General features: G+C 33.4%; 1 protein-coding gene across 1 annotated transcript in view; it reads left to right on the top strand.

Moving 5' to 3' along the window:
• Positions 1 to 12,970, top strand: part of TTLL7 (tubulin tyrosine ligase like 7) — a 135,310-nt gene extending 122,340 nt beyond the window's left edge. The window contains 2 exon segments of the mRNA XM_033225406.1: positions 1,936 to 2,109; positions 12,491 to 12,970. Of these exon segments, the coding sequence (XP_033081297.1) occupies positions 1,936 to 2,109; positions 12,491 to 12,611 (295 nt within the window). The 3' untranslated portion in view covers positions 12,612 to 12,970.
• Positions 12,971 to 13,360: the final 390 nt, after the last annotated feature.

Raw genomic sequence — 13,360 nt, 5'->3', positions numbered from 1 at the left:
TATGAGTGACCTGATAGTTTATCTGATCAAATAGCTCCACAGTATCAATAAATAAATATATCCAAGTTGACAGTAGATGGTGGTGATGGAGGTAGACTTTTATAGACATACCCAAAATCCCAGCAGAAAGAAAAGTGCTAGACAGACATTCAAAACATAGGATTTTTTTTATGTATTCACATTTATATAAAATTTTATAGGGTCTGCTAAATCAAAGTATACTAATTATAAACATATTCCCTAATTAATTTATTTTTCCAGCATTTTTAAATCAAATTAGGTAGATTTTATATCTCTATCTACATATATAAATCTTGATAAACACGTATGTGTCATATCTAGTTTTTCTTCCATCTAGCAATAATTTAAATTTTGTTTTTACAGTTAATTTAACCATCAAATTACTATTTCTTAAATAAAAATAACTTTCATTCCTTTGCCAATTAAAAAACCCCAGTATTTTAAAAGCCTATTATATTTAGTCCTGAACGTTTCAGAACACTGAAGAAAATTTGTTTCTTTCAATTAATTCATTTCAGTTCATTGATGACATGCTGTCTATTTGGGACCACATTTCTCTGAAAAAATAAACAGTAGCTTTTCTAGTAAAAAATACATTTCTGTTTCTAAGGCATTTTTAAAAAAATTCCAGATATATCAAATATCCACAGAAGGTTGAAAGTGGAGTCTTTGTGTTTCCCATTGGGAAGTTTACTTCCAGGAAAATATTGTGCTGAATACTTTTTCCTTTCTGAAAGTCTGTGCTTTTCTCTCTGAGGGTTATGTGAATTGGTTTATGTAAAATGAGATATGAATCATTACCAAGTCTCAAACCAAAATTTCCCCTGGAGGCTTGAAGAGTTTCAAGGAATAAGTCTGAGGAATAAATCTCTCTCTCTCTCTCTCTCTCTCTCTCGCTCTCTCTCTCTCTCTGTCTCTCTGTCTGTCTCTCTCTCCGTAGTGGTGGAGTAGTGAGGTGTTTCCTGATATAAACCATGATACTGTGATGGTAAACTTTGGAATTGTTAACACACACACACACACACACACCCACACAAAACTGAAGTTTACCAAGGAAGTACGCACCATTACCTGCTTTGGAATAAGCTGAGTTCAGTGAAGGAGAAGGCATACTGCTTCTGGGATGGCAGTAGGGCAGTACTTGTTAGGATAGCATTACTTCTAGCACATGGAACCTGTGCTCTAGGAATATCATGGATATAGTTATATCTAAAAGTGTTTTGAAAGGGATGATCACAATCAAGTATTAACCTAAATTCTCTTAGTGAAGAGAGGTTAACAATTGTTTTAGCAACTTTTTAATCATTTCAAGGGATCATTCTTAATGTTAAGGTAAATACAGATTCCAAAAAGGCCTAAATTTCAAGAATACTTAATTTTTGAGAAATTAGCTCAGTATTTTACAAATACCTTAATATAGAGTAACTCCATTTTTTAAGAGGTGTTGGAAAACTATCCTATTAGCCATCCAGAGTTGGCAGCTTTAAAAGCTTTAAGGACAAATAGTGCTGGGCATGGTGGCACATGTCTGTAGTCCCAGCTACTTCAAGGCTAAAATGAGGAGGATCACTGGAGGCCAGGAGTTCAAGGCTGTAGTGCATCATGATTGTGCCCGTGAATAACCACTGTACTCCAGTCTGGGCAACATAGTGAGACACACTCTCACACACAAACACACACCCACACGTACAAACACACACATACAAATAGTATATGTATTTGATGTTGTATTTCTTTAATACAAAGATAAATTTCCTAATTTGTTTTTATTATATATCTTTAAACCATTCATAGTTATTGCAAATGTATGAGGCCATTTCTATTTCCCTTATTGGCTTGTTGCTAGGGAAGTGATATAGCTGGTTGTCATTTTTAACAGCCAACATGAGATCATGTCTGTTTCCATGCCAACAGATCCTCTTGGGAGAGTATATTCAATAAAAGCCCAGAGGTGGTGACTCCTTTGCAGCTCCAGTGTTGCCAGCGCCTGGTGGAGCTTTGTAAACAGTGCCTGCTAGTGGTTTACAAATATGCAGCTGACAAAAGAGGATCGCTTTCAGGCATTGGTCCTGACTGGGGTAATTCCAGGTACTTGTTCACATTCTCTAACCCTTGAGAGTTTTATATAAAGTAATGTTAAATCAGAGTTTGAAATTAACAGTGTTTTTTTCTTTATGTGACTAGAGAAAAAGCTAAAGACTGAAGTTCATACATGCTATTATCTGCAAAATATTTTTAATTAGTACAGTATTTACCTTTAAGGGACTGAACAAGGACAGCAATCACGAACCTAAAGGTGATAAAACATACTTGGAAATGAAGTTATTTGACTTATATACCTTCACTTTCAAAAGTCCAGAGCAAGAGCATCCAAAAATGTGGTAATATATTTAACTTTTGTTCTCTAATAGAGAGATTTCAACATTTATCCTTGAGCCTACTACAGTTGGGAAGATACCTTTGGTTTCATTTTTATTGTTCAATTTGCCTCTGCTATTCCCTTCATTACCAAATATGTAGCAGGTAAAGTTTTGTCAAGTTCTATTTGAAAAATGAGTTTCATAAACATTCAGTTAAAATAGTTGTCCAAAAAGCATGAAAAGCAGTATTGTTTTTAAGTTGCAAAAACACACAGAGTAAAGAAAGTACCTTTTAGCATTTCTCAAGACAACCGTAGTTCTCATTAGAAATAAAGATGAATATATAACTTTAGTTTTAGTATTAGTATTTGTAAGTTGTAGTACTATGCAGGATAGAAGAAATTAAGCCATGACTTTGAAAAACTAAGTAATAGTCAAAAAGTCAGTGAATAGTTGAATAAACAATGAGGAAAATGGAACTCCTATAGCTTGGATTTTCTTTTCTTGAAAACACCTAGAAATTGATCTATTTAAAAAATCTCAGGGAATATAATAAAACTAACTTTATTACAAATGTTTCCTGTATCAGCATAGTGGCTCAGAATGTTTTTAATAGAAAGTATTAAGAGAAATATTTTACATTTTTGTTTGTCTTGGATTCTGTCATTGTAGTGTTGCAGGACATTTAACCTCTTTTAGCTCTTCTATAAATAGAAGCTGGTTGATCACAATAATAGCAGTGGTAAAGGTAACCATTAATATTTTAAAAATGTAAATATCAAAGTTATATTCTACAGTTTTAGTGGTTTGAAGCAAGCTATTGAAATAAAACTTTTAATACTTTCATTAATACTTTTATATGATTTAAAAGAATGATAACCATTTTCTGGACATCATACCATATAAATGAAGAGCCTTCTTGTTAAGGTGGTGATACTCTGGGAGCATGGTCAGGAAAATCTTAAATTTCAGTCTAAGAAGGAATTCATTGAGACTCTTTAATGTAATTCCCACAATCCTAGATTTCATAAACTAATTTCTGTTGACGGACCGCGTAGCTTTTGTGGGTACACAAAGTAGGATTAGTCTTCTTGGTTACATTGGAGGAAAAAAGTATGCTTTACAGGTGCTTCAGACTTTTTTATTTTCTTCTCCTGCTGGTGATCAAAAGAGATTATTTCCGACCATGGAATCTTGACTTCTGGACTTCTGATAAATGCTCAGGATGACCCACTATTGTGATTATAATCATTTTGAGATGTCAGTAAATATATTTTCATTCCTGTCCAAGCTCAGAACCATATGATAGAAAAATCAGAGTCAGACATATGGTCATCATCTGTTGCTTTGTTACTCTATAGCACTATTGCTGTTAAAAATTACATTAGGGGACATGGTGTAGATGTGAGCCAAGTGAGTTTTCTAATACTGAATTTTGGAATTCAACTTATCTACCCAGTCAAAGGCAGAGCAGAATCAACACAAACCTTCCACTGTCACTAGCCCATAAAGTCTAGTTCTCTCCTGCACTGGCAGCAGAGCAAGAAAAGATGCATCCTCTCTGCAGAAAGGCAGAGCCAGAAAGACAAAGAGGCTGAGCCAAGCATTCCTGTTTCCTTCTTTTAAATCCACAAATCAGATAATTTGGTTCTGGTAAGAGACCAGGAATTTCACAGTAGTGGAAATTCTTCTACATTGGAACACAAAGAGTAAAGAGAAGTAAACATTTCTCCCTAATGTCTAGCTATTAAAACCGAAGTCAGTGTCACATTAATTTAACAACATGTAAAAAGTGGCCATATTTCTTTTCCTCATAGGTAAGAAATGGACTCTTTAGCATTTTACTTAAATGTAGAAGTCATTTAATATCTATTAATAGATTGACACATTTTATTTATGAAGTATACTTGGTAATATAAACATGAATTTATGTTTATAATGTTTATAAATAAATGTAAATGTACCTAATATAAATAACTTATGAAGGTATACCTAAATAATTTATGAGGAGATTCCTCTTTGGTTAATTTATTTATAAAATTAAAACAGATAGAAGATAGAGCTAACAGCAGACAGGTTTAGGGACCAGGTTTATCTTTACCAAAGATCTACAGGATATTTCTTAAGAGGATTTAAAGAGTATGTGACATCTATTACATGGAAGAGAGTGGCCTTCAACTTTGCAATCTCAGAAAAAAATAATAATGTGCATACCAAAGGAAGAGACATTTCTGGGTTTCTACCTTTCATGTACTGAGCTTTCATATAAGCTTATTTCACAAAGGGTTCCATAGCTAAAAAAAAAAAAAAAATTAAAAACCACCAAGTTAGCACTTCTGCTTTTGGTAATACAACATTAAATATTTGGATAAATCCTGCCTCTGATGATAACTAGAAACGCTGTACAAAATATCACATTTGCTCGAAAGTACTTGCTAACCCAGTACCTGTTAGTGAGTATTTGTTAGTGCTGAGCAGTGCTTTTGACAGTTGTCTGGGCCTAGGGGATAAAATAGGAGTTCAGGGCCTGCCAAAGGTGGTAGCTGTTGTCAACACTCTAGATTCCTAGGAGTAACAATGCTTGAGAAGGTTTGCAAAGCAAACGTTGACAGAAACAAAAAGGAAATAAATTTACAACCATAGAGGAAGATTTAATAATCATTTCTCAGAAAAAAACTCAGTAAAGATATAAAATTTTTAACAATAAAATTAACAGACTTAACTGTCATATATAGAAGTAAATGTATTAACTTCAGAATTCAGTACACCAGGCACAATGGGAAATTTTACCAAATCAACCATATAGTGGAATTAGAAACAAACAAAAAAAAATTCACAGAATTTGAGATGATTGAAATTATACAGAGGACTTTTTCTGACCTTTAAGCTGGAAAACAATAGAAAAATATAAACAGCAACTTCTATGCTTTGGAAAGTCAAAAAATATACTTTTTTTTTTTTTTGAGACAGAGTCTTACTCTGTCTCCCAGGCTGCAGTGCAGTGGTGCGATCTTGGCTCACTACAAGCTCCGCCTCCCAGGTTCATGCTATTCTCCTGCCTCAGCCTCCCAAGTAGCTGGGACTGCAGGTGCCCATCACCATGCCCGGCTAATTTTTTTGTGTTTTTAGTAGAGACGGGATTTCACTGTGTTAGCCAGGATGGTCTCGATCTCCTGACCTCATGATCCACCCATCTCCGCCTCCCAAAGTGCTGGGATTACAGGTGTGAGCCACCGCACCCGGCTGAAAAAATAGACTTTTAAATAACCCACGAATCAAATAAGAGATTATAATGGACATAAGAAAATATTTTGAACTGAGCGATAACAAAAATATTAGAAATAAAACTTGTGGAATATGGCTAAATCAGTAATATAGGGATATTTATAGATTTAAATGGATATATTAGGAAAAAGAAAAGGCATTATTAGGTTTGAAAGAAAGAACTAAACTCAGTAAATGGATATGATTGTAGTCATACAAATGTAAATAAATCTATGATAAATTATAAAGTGAATTTAACAATTTTGATGAAATCATATAAATCAAAGTCAATATAAGAAAATCAATTGCACTTTTCTTCATCAACAACAAATATCTGAGATATAAAATTTTAAATATTTTTTTCAAAAGCATGAAAGAATATCTTTACTTAGGAATAAATCTAGCAAGAAATGTATGTGACCTTTATGCAGGAAAATGTAAAAAATAGAAAAGTATGTCTTAGTCATCACTGCACTCAATATTATCGATATGTCAGTTGTTCTCGAATAATTTCATACATCTGTAAATTCAATGTAATTCTACTATAAATCTCAACGAATTTTTATTTTTTATTTTTGGTGGGGAGAAGAATTTGACCAAAGTTTGTTCTGTCACTATACAGAAAAGCAAAGGACCAAGAATAAGTAAGACAATCTTGAAATAGAGCAATGTAACATCATAGGATTTAGTAATACAGTGTCTCAAGACTTACAATAAAGCTAAAGTAATTTAAGATAGTATAATATTGGCAAAAGGATAGACAAATAGACCATTGGAACCATTCAGAAAAACCATAAACGAACCCAGGCCTACCTAGAGACTTGATTTATGACAAAAGTGGTGTACACCTAATTTATGACAGAGGAAGAGGAAGTTTGTTTAAACAATGGTTCTAGGACAATTGTATTTCCAAATAATAAAAAAGAAACTTAACTTTACCTACACCGTAAACGAAAACCATTTCCAGATGAAATTAGTTTGTAGATGTGAAAGGTAAAACTGCATAAAGATTTCAGAAGATACTACAGGGGAATATTTTCATGACCTTGAGGTATGCAAAGATTAATAGAACCAAAAAATTTCATAGTAAGTGAAAAGATTATATTAAAATTAAAAACATATGTTCATCAGAACGCCCCATTAAGAGGTGGAAAAGCAAGCCACAGGATGGAAGTAAGTGTTTGCAACCAATATAATCTATAAAAAATTCTTACACGATTATATAGAAACTCCTACAAATTTCTAAGAAAAAAGCAGACCACACAATAGAAAAATGGAGAAGATAATTGAAAAACAAGGACCAATAAACATTTGAAAAAGTGTTTAAGCCAATTAATAATCAGGGAAATGCAAAATCTCAAAATCACTGCATATCCATCACAAGTGTTGATGAGAACATATAGTAATAGGAACTCCCTTACCCTGCTTATAAAGTGAAAGTTGGTACCTTTTACAAACAGTTTCTCATTACATCTAAAGCCTACCCTTTTTACAGCTACTCTCTCTGTAAATTCTCATCAGAGATGTGTGCACATGTGCACAAGACCCTTATGAGAATGATTATAGTAGCATTTACTCATAATAGCTAAAAATTGGAAACAACCCAAATGTCCATGAAAGAATGGGCACATTTTTTTCTAATACTCATATGATGGAATATTATACAACACTGAAAATGAACAAACTGCACCTACACATATAGCAACATGGGTTAGTTTCAAACATAAAATTAAGCAAAATAAGCCAGATACAAAGGAATATATATTGTGTCCATTTATTGAAAAATCAAAAACAGGCAAAATTATATGATGGTGTTTAAGGAATGTATAACTGGGTAGTAAACAAGGAAGTAATTACCATAAAGGTCAGAATAGTGGTTAAGTTTATGAGGAGTGAGGGTACTATAATACAGGGCTCTGGGATGCTAGTAATGTTCAGTTAGTTAACATGGGTGGTAATGACACAAGTAATCACTTTATAATACTCATTAAACTGAACATTTATGTTTTATGTACTTTTTAAAATACCTTATACTTTATAATTTAAAAGTTTAAAAAAAGACTAGTTAAATATATGGTATTATTTATGCCCTTAGGTTAAGATAGTTCGATATCTCTATCTAAGAACAGAGATATTCTTGTTTTTGAGGCCAGTGTTCCTAATATATAAATTATAAATACTATTTCATTCATGTACACTGTTTCATTGGCTCCGTACTCTGTGAGCCATGTATGGCAGAAACTATTGGAATTTTGTACAGCTGAGAAAAGTGAGGTTTATCTAAATCCATATTGGATTTAGATGTGGCAAAGGTAGAATTTGAAACTGGGCTTTCCCCCAAAAAAACTTGAAGTTAAAACCACAGGATAATGCACATCCACTAGAATTGCTCTTATCAAAAAAGTACAAAGTAATAATTAGTGTTGGCAAGGATGTGGATGTGGAGAACTTGGATTTCTCTTGCATTGCTGGTAAAAATGTAAAACTGTGTGGCAGTTTTAGAAAGCAGTTTGAGAGTTTTTAAAAAAATAAATATAGAATTACCATATGACCCAGCAATTCTACTCTGAGGTATTTACTCAAAAGAATGAAAAACAAAGAAATAGATACTTGTATACCAATGTTCACAGAAGCATTATTTATAAGACAATAGCCAAGAGATGGAAACAACCCGTGCCCATCAACAGCTGAAGAGATAAAATATAGTATACACATATAATAGAATATTATTCAGCCACAGTAGGGACTGAAATTCTGATACAGGCTACAATAGAGATGACCTTTGAAAACATGCTAAGTTACACAGCCAGACACAAATGGACAAATCTTGTGATTCCATTTATATGAGGCATGTATAATACGCAGCCTCGTAGAGACAGAAAGTAGAATAGATGTTACTACGGGTGGGAAGGAAGGGAAAATGGGGCGTTAGTACTTCAAGGGTAAGGAGTTTCTGTTTGAGGTGATGAAAAGTTCTGAAATTAATGGTGATGGTTACACACATTGTGAATGTACTTAATGCACTAAATCATACAATTAAAAATGGTAAGAAAAACACTATTTAATAGTACATTTCTTGTTACATATTTCACTATAATATAAATATTTTAAAAAGACAGGACAAATATTCTGATGGACTTTATTTACCCTTTATTTACCCTGGTTTTCCAAACCAGGTCCTAAAATTATTCTGGGGAAATCAGGGGTCCTGGTCTTAACTCCAGGAAGAGGAAAAGGAGGTGGGTGTAGCTTATGTTTTCAAGGTTAATTTCTACCAGTCTTGATATGCTTCATGTTCCAGAGATCCTCCCAGTCAGCAATAAATTGGTATATAAAAGACAAACTAATTCTACATCAATCAGGAATTACATAAATGCAAGCTCTACGTTTGTATTTAATATAATGGTTATGTAAAGATGTGCACACCTGCCTTAGGGATGAGGAGGATGAGGAGTGAGGCTATGAAACAAATAGGGTAGTTTGAGGTATTTCTCCTTGGCATGAATTAGCAATGAGTTAGCCATTTTCATATGTAAAGAATAAGCTAGAAAAATAGGTAAGCTCTAAACTTTTCCCATTTTTTAGTGCCTTACACAAATTCTTTAATCCGTAAACCCACTTCCTTGAGACAGTCTTCTGCTTTAAAAAAATCAAATTATTTATCTTCATTGCAAGGAACATTTCAAAAACAATCTTCGATGTTCAGCTAGTGTTGGATTTCCTAAGACATATTAATGGAGATATTAAGGCAAATAATCCATTGTATTTCCCTGCAACACTTTAAAATATCCCACAGCACTTGCATTAGGGAAGAAAAGTGTTTCTTCCAATGTAATTTTATATGCTTTTTTAAGTTCATGCCGAACTTCTTTTCAAGTCTGAATAAAAAGTTTCATCTTTTTCTTCTTCTATGAAAAAGTTTAGGTTTGCAGCATATATAATATCTTTTTATTTTCTAGATTATTTTATACTTCACATTTCTGAAAAAAATGAGTATAATAATTGTACCCATTAGTTTTAAAACTGAAATTAGTATACAATGATAATTATGTAGAATTGTCATGACAATATAGTATGGTTGCTAGGAGCTCTGCTGCTGGAGCTAGCCTGTATGGATTTGAATCCTAGCCCTGGCACTTTCTAGGTAGGAGACCCTGAGCAAGGCATTTGACCCCTGTATGCATCCGGAAGTTTATCTGTAAAATGGAGCTAACAGTAATGTCTACTATATAGAATTGTTATGAGAACTAAATGAGTTGATACCTGTAAAGCAATTAGAATATATGGGCACATAGAAAACACTATTTAAATATTTGTTCAGTAAAAGAGTGTAAGTTGTGATCCTGGACTTTGTGCTTTTATTTTTTCATGTGCAAAATAGTGATCTTTATCTCAAAAGAATATGTAAATGTTACTGAAATGTCAATAGTAACTGTTACTTGGAAATTCTTTGAAAGAAAGTTGGTAGACATTACTGTTTACTGTGTAATTATCAGTACAATCAGAATGTATCTTCAATAGAAGGTAGAATAACTCTCAACTACTATGAAATAGTGGATTTTGATCAAACACCTTGTTTTCTTTCGCAACTTTGCCCTAGATAGGAAGGATAGCCTTTTCATGGCAGAAGATACTGGATCAGTCATCATGACCCCACCAATTGTTGACATAGTTAATTAGTCCATATAAATTACCCGAGTGATCGTAAGAAAGTAATTTATATAATCTGTGATGTGAGAAATCATTTATTTCATTATTCATCACCTGTTATCCAATTTTGATTTAATTTGGTTTGTTTTATGTTATTTTACTGCTCTATTAACTTAATGATTTGAGTAATTATTTATAGTTTGTGATATTAGGTAATAGGTTTAGAAGATATTATTAGATAATTCATGACAAAATGATGTTTATGGATATTATAGAAAGTTCTGCTATTTTAATCTTAATGCTGCATATAGTTTGATTATAATACATTTCTCTCTACATAATTCATTTAACACAACTATAAATACAATTTTCCATTGACATAGAATTATCATAGTTATCAATATTATTTAACATAGAATAAACAGCTAATTGTGCCCTCGGTCCTCCGTTTATCATGTATCTGTGGGAGTATGATACTATCCCTGGAGAATTCTAATGTCAAGTGAAGAAAATAAATGATTTGATACCGTCCCACTGTTTATTTCCCACGACTAATTACAAATCTCTGTATATTGCTGCTTCTGCTGTTAGACATTCCTCATAAGTATCTTTATCCTGATTTTATAGCATTTCCTTCTCATCATTACTAGGACTTATATTTTGAATAGCGTTGTTTGCATTTGTTTATATGGATTTCCTTGGCCATTTCTCTCTGGACATATAGATTGGACTGGCCTAATGCTAGTCAAGATTTTTCACAGGAAAACAGATTCTACAGGTGCACAATCTCTTACTTGCAATATTTAATTTCCAAAACTTTGAAAACTCGAAAAGGAAACATAACTTATTTGAGACCATCCTGGCTAACATGGTGAAACCCGTCTCTATTAAAAATACAAAGAAAAAGATTAGTCGGGTGTGGTGGCACATGCCTGTAATCCCAGCTACTTGGGAGGCTGAGGCAGGAGAATCGTGTGAACCCAGAGGCAGAGGTTGCAGTGAGCCGAGATCACGCCATTGCACTCCAGCCTGGGTGACAGAACCAGACTCCATCTCAAAAAAAAAAAAAAAAAGTAACCCCTCTGCTGCCAAATCTGACCTGAATTGACATGAAGTTATTTGTAGTCTTTATCTGATTTATTGTGAATATTAATACATTTTACTACAGAAATGTAATGGTTTGTTTACAAGATGCTGCTTCAAGGCTCTGATGGAGGTGTTATATAGTAATATAAATATTACTATATAATATAATATATATACATCGCCATATTATCTTTCTAAAATCTGAAAAAAATCACATATTTTGAAATACATTTGGCTGCAAGTGTTACATGCAGCCTGTAATCATGATTTTTTTTTTTTTTTTGAGACAAAGTCTCATTCTTGTCCCCCAGGCTGGAGTGCAATGGCACGATCTCAGCTCACCGCAACCTCTACCCCCAGGTTCAAGCGATTCCCTGGCCTCAGCCTCCCAAGTAGCTGGGATTACCGGCATCTGCCACCATGACTGGCTAATTTTGTATTTTTAGTAGAGATGGGGTTTCTCCATGTTGGTCAGGCTGGTCTTGAACTCCCAACCCCAGATGATCCGCCTGTCTCAGCCTCCCAAAGTGCTGGGATTACAGGTGTGAGCCATTGCGTCCAGCTGATTGTTTTTGATATTCTGTAATCATGAGCACTCTATGGTCAAAGAATATAAAATTTATATTCTAATTAGGAATGTTAATCTTTAACGTTTTCTATTAGGTTACTTATAGTAATAATACATCAATGATCTATGATTAAATTACAATCAGTGGCTCTGCCTCCCTTGAAACAAACAATTATTGTTAATGTGGCTAGTCAAATTCTCAAATCACATGTTTTAAAAAAATATTTGGCTCCACATATTACTTACAAGGACTGATGATGAATTCTAAATTAACATTAGCCACATAAACAGTTTCACAGCATTTGAGTACAATGGCTCTTTGTTGGATGTCTTGGGATGCTAACATCATATATTGCATCTATATGTAGCTCTTCTCTCCTCCTTTCCTACAGTCTGGGGGAGGAAATCTTTTTATATGAATTGCATTTTTGTTACAGTAACATTTCTCATATAGAATACGTAAATTGCTAACCACATAACCCTTTAATGAGTTAGTTATAATTTGCTTGTAAAAATCTAATCAGTTAACTATCGTTTTTAGGTATTTACTACCAGGGAGTACCCAATTCTTCTTGAGAACACCAACCTACAACTTGAAGTACAATTCACCTGGAATGACTCGCTCCAATGTTTTGTTTACATCCAGATATGGCCATTTGTGAAACAGAAAGGAAGATCGCCATTGGTTATACGTAACAGCAATTCATTTTTTCCCCTGAAGTTGAACATGCAAAGAACATGACCATTAAGTGCTGTTTTATGTATATAAGGCATATATATGTGTGAAAATATATGCACCCAAATAACATATATTTATTATATTAAATAATATATGAAAGAAGAATTAGCAGAAAATGGAATATAAGACTTAACCTTTCTGGAAATGTAATAAACCATGTTAAAATTGTTTACACAAATATGTGAATGTCTAGAACTTGCTAGGTTTGTAATTAATTCCTTCCTACTAGAAATGTTATTTTTGCTGCAGAGTATATAAAACAAATTGATCTTGAAGATCCAATTACAGTGTTAAATTATTTTCTAGATAACTTGCCTTTTGACCTGAAAAAGGGTTTAGTATAATACCTTAAAAATTCTCATATATAGTAGCCATTTTAAATGAAACAAAAAGATTTAGAAGCCTGGTGTTGCTTGATGATAAGATTAAGAAATTTAAAACGGGTTTATCATTAATATAGCACACTAAAGTACTGGAAAAGTCATAACCTGATTCTCTAACCTTTTTATTCCTCTATGTGGAAATTTAGCTACTTGTAATAATGTACATTTTCAGTAAGGATCTGGTGAGATCATATTATGATCTAAAATGGAAGATAGGCCGGGCAGGGTGGCTCATGCCTGCAATCCCAGCACTTTGGGAGGCCGAGTTGGGTGGATCACCTGAGGTCAG

Source organism: Trachypithecus francoisi, unplaced genomic scaffold (genome assembly GCF_009764315.1).
Source record: "Trachypithecus francoisi isolate TF-2019V2 unplaced genomic scaffold, Tfra_2.0 Lachesis_group12, whole genome shotgun sequence".
Lineage (NCBI taxonomy): Eukaryota > Metazoa > Chordata > Mammalia > Primates > Cercopithecidae > Trachypithecus > Trachypithecus francoisi.
This window is presented reverse-complemented; position numbering and strand designations above follow the sequence as displayed.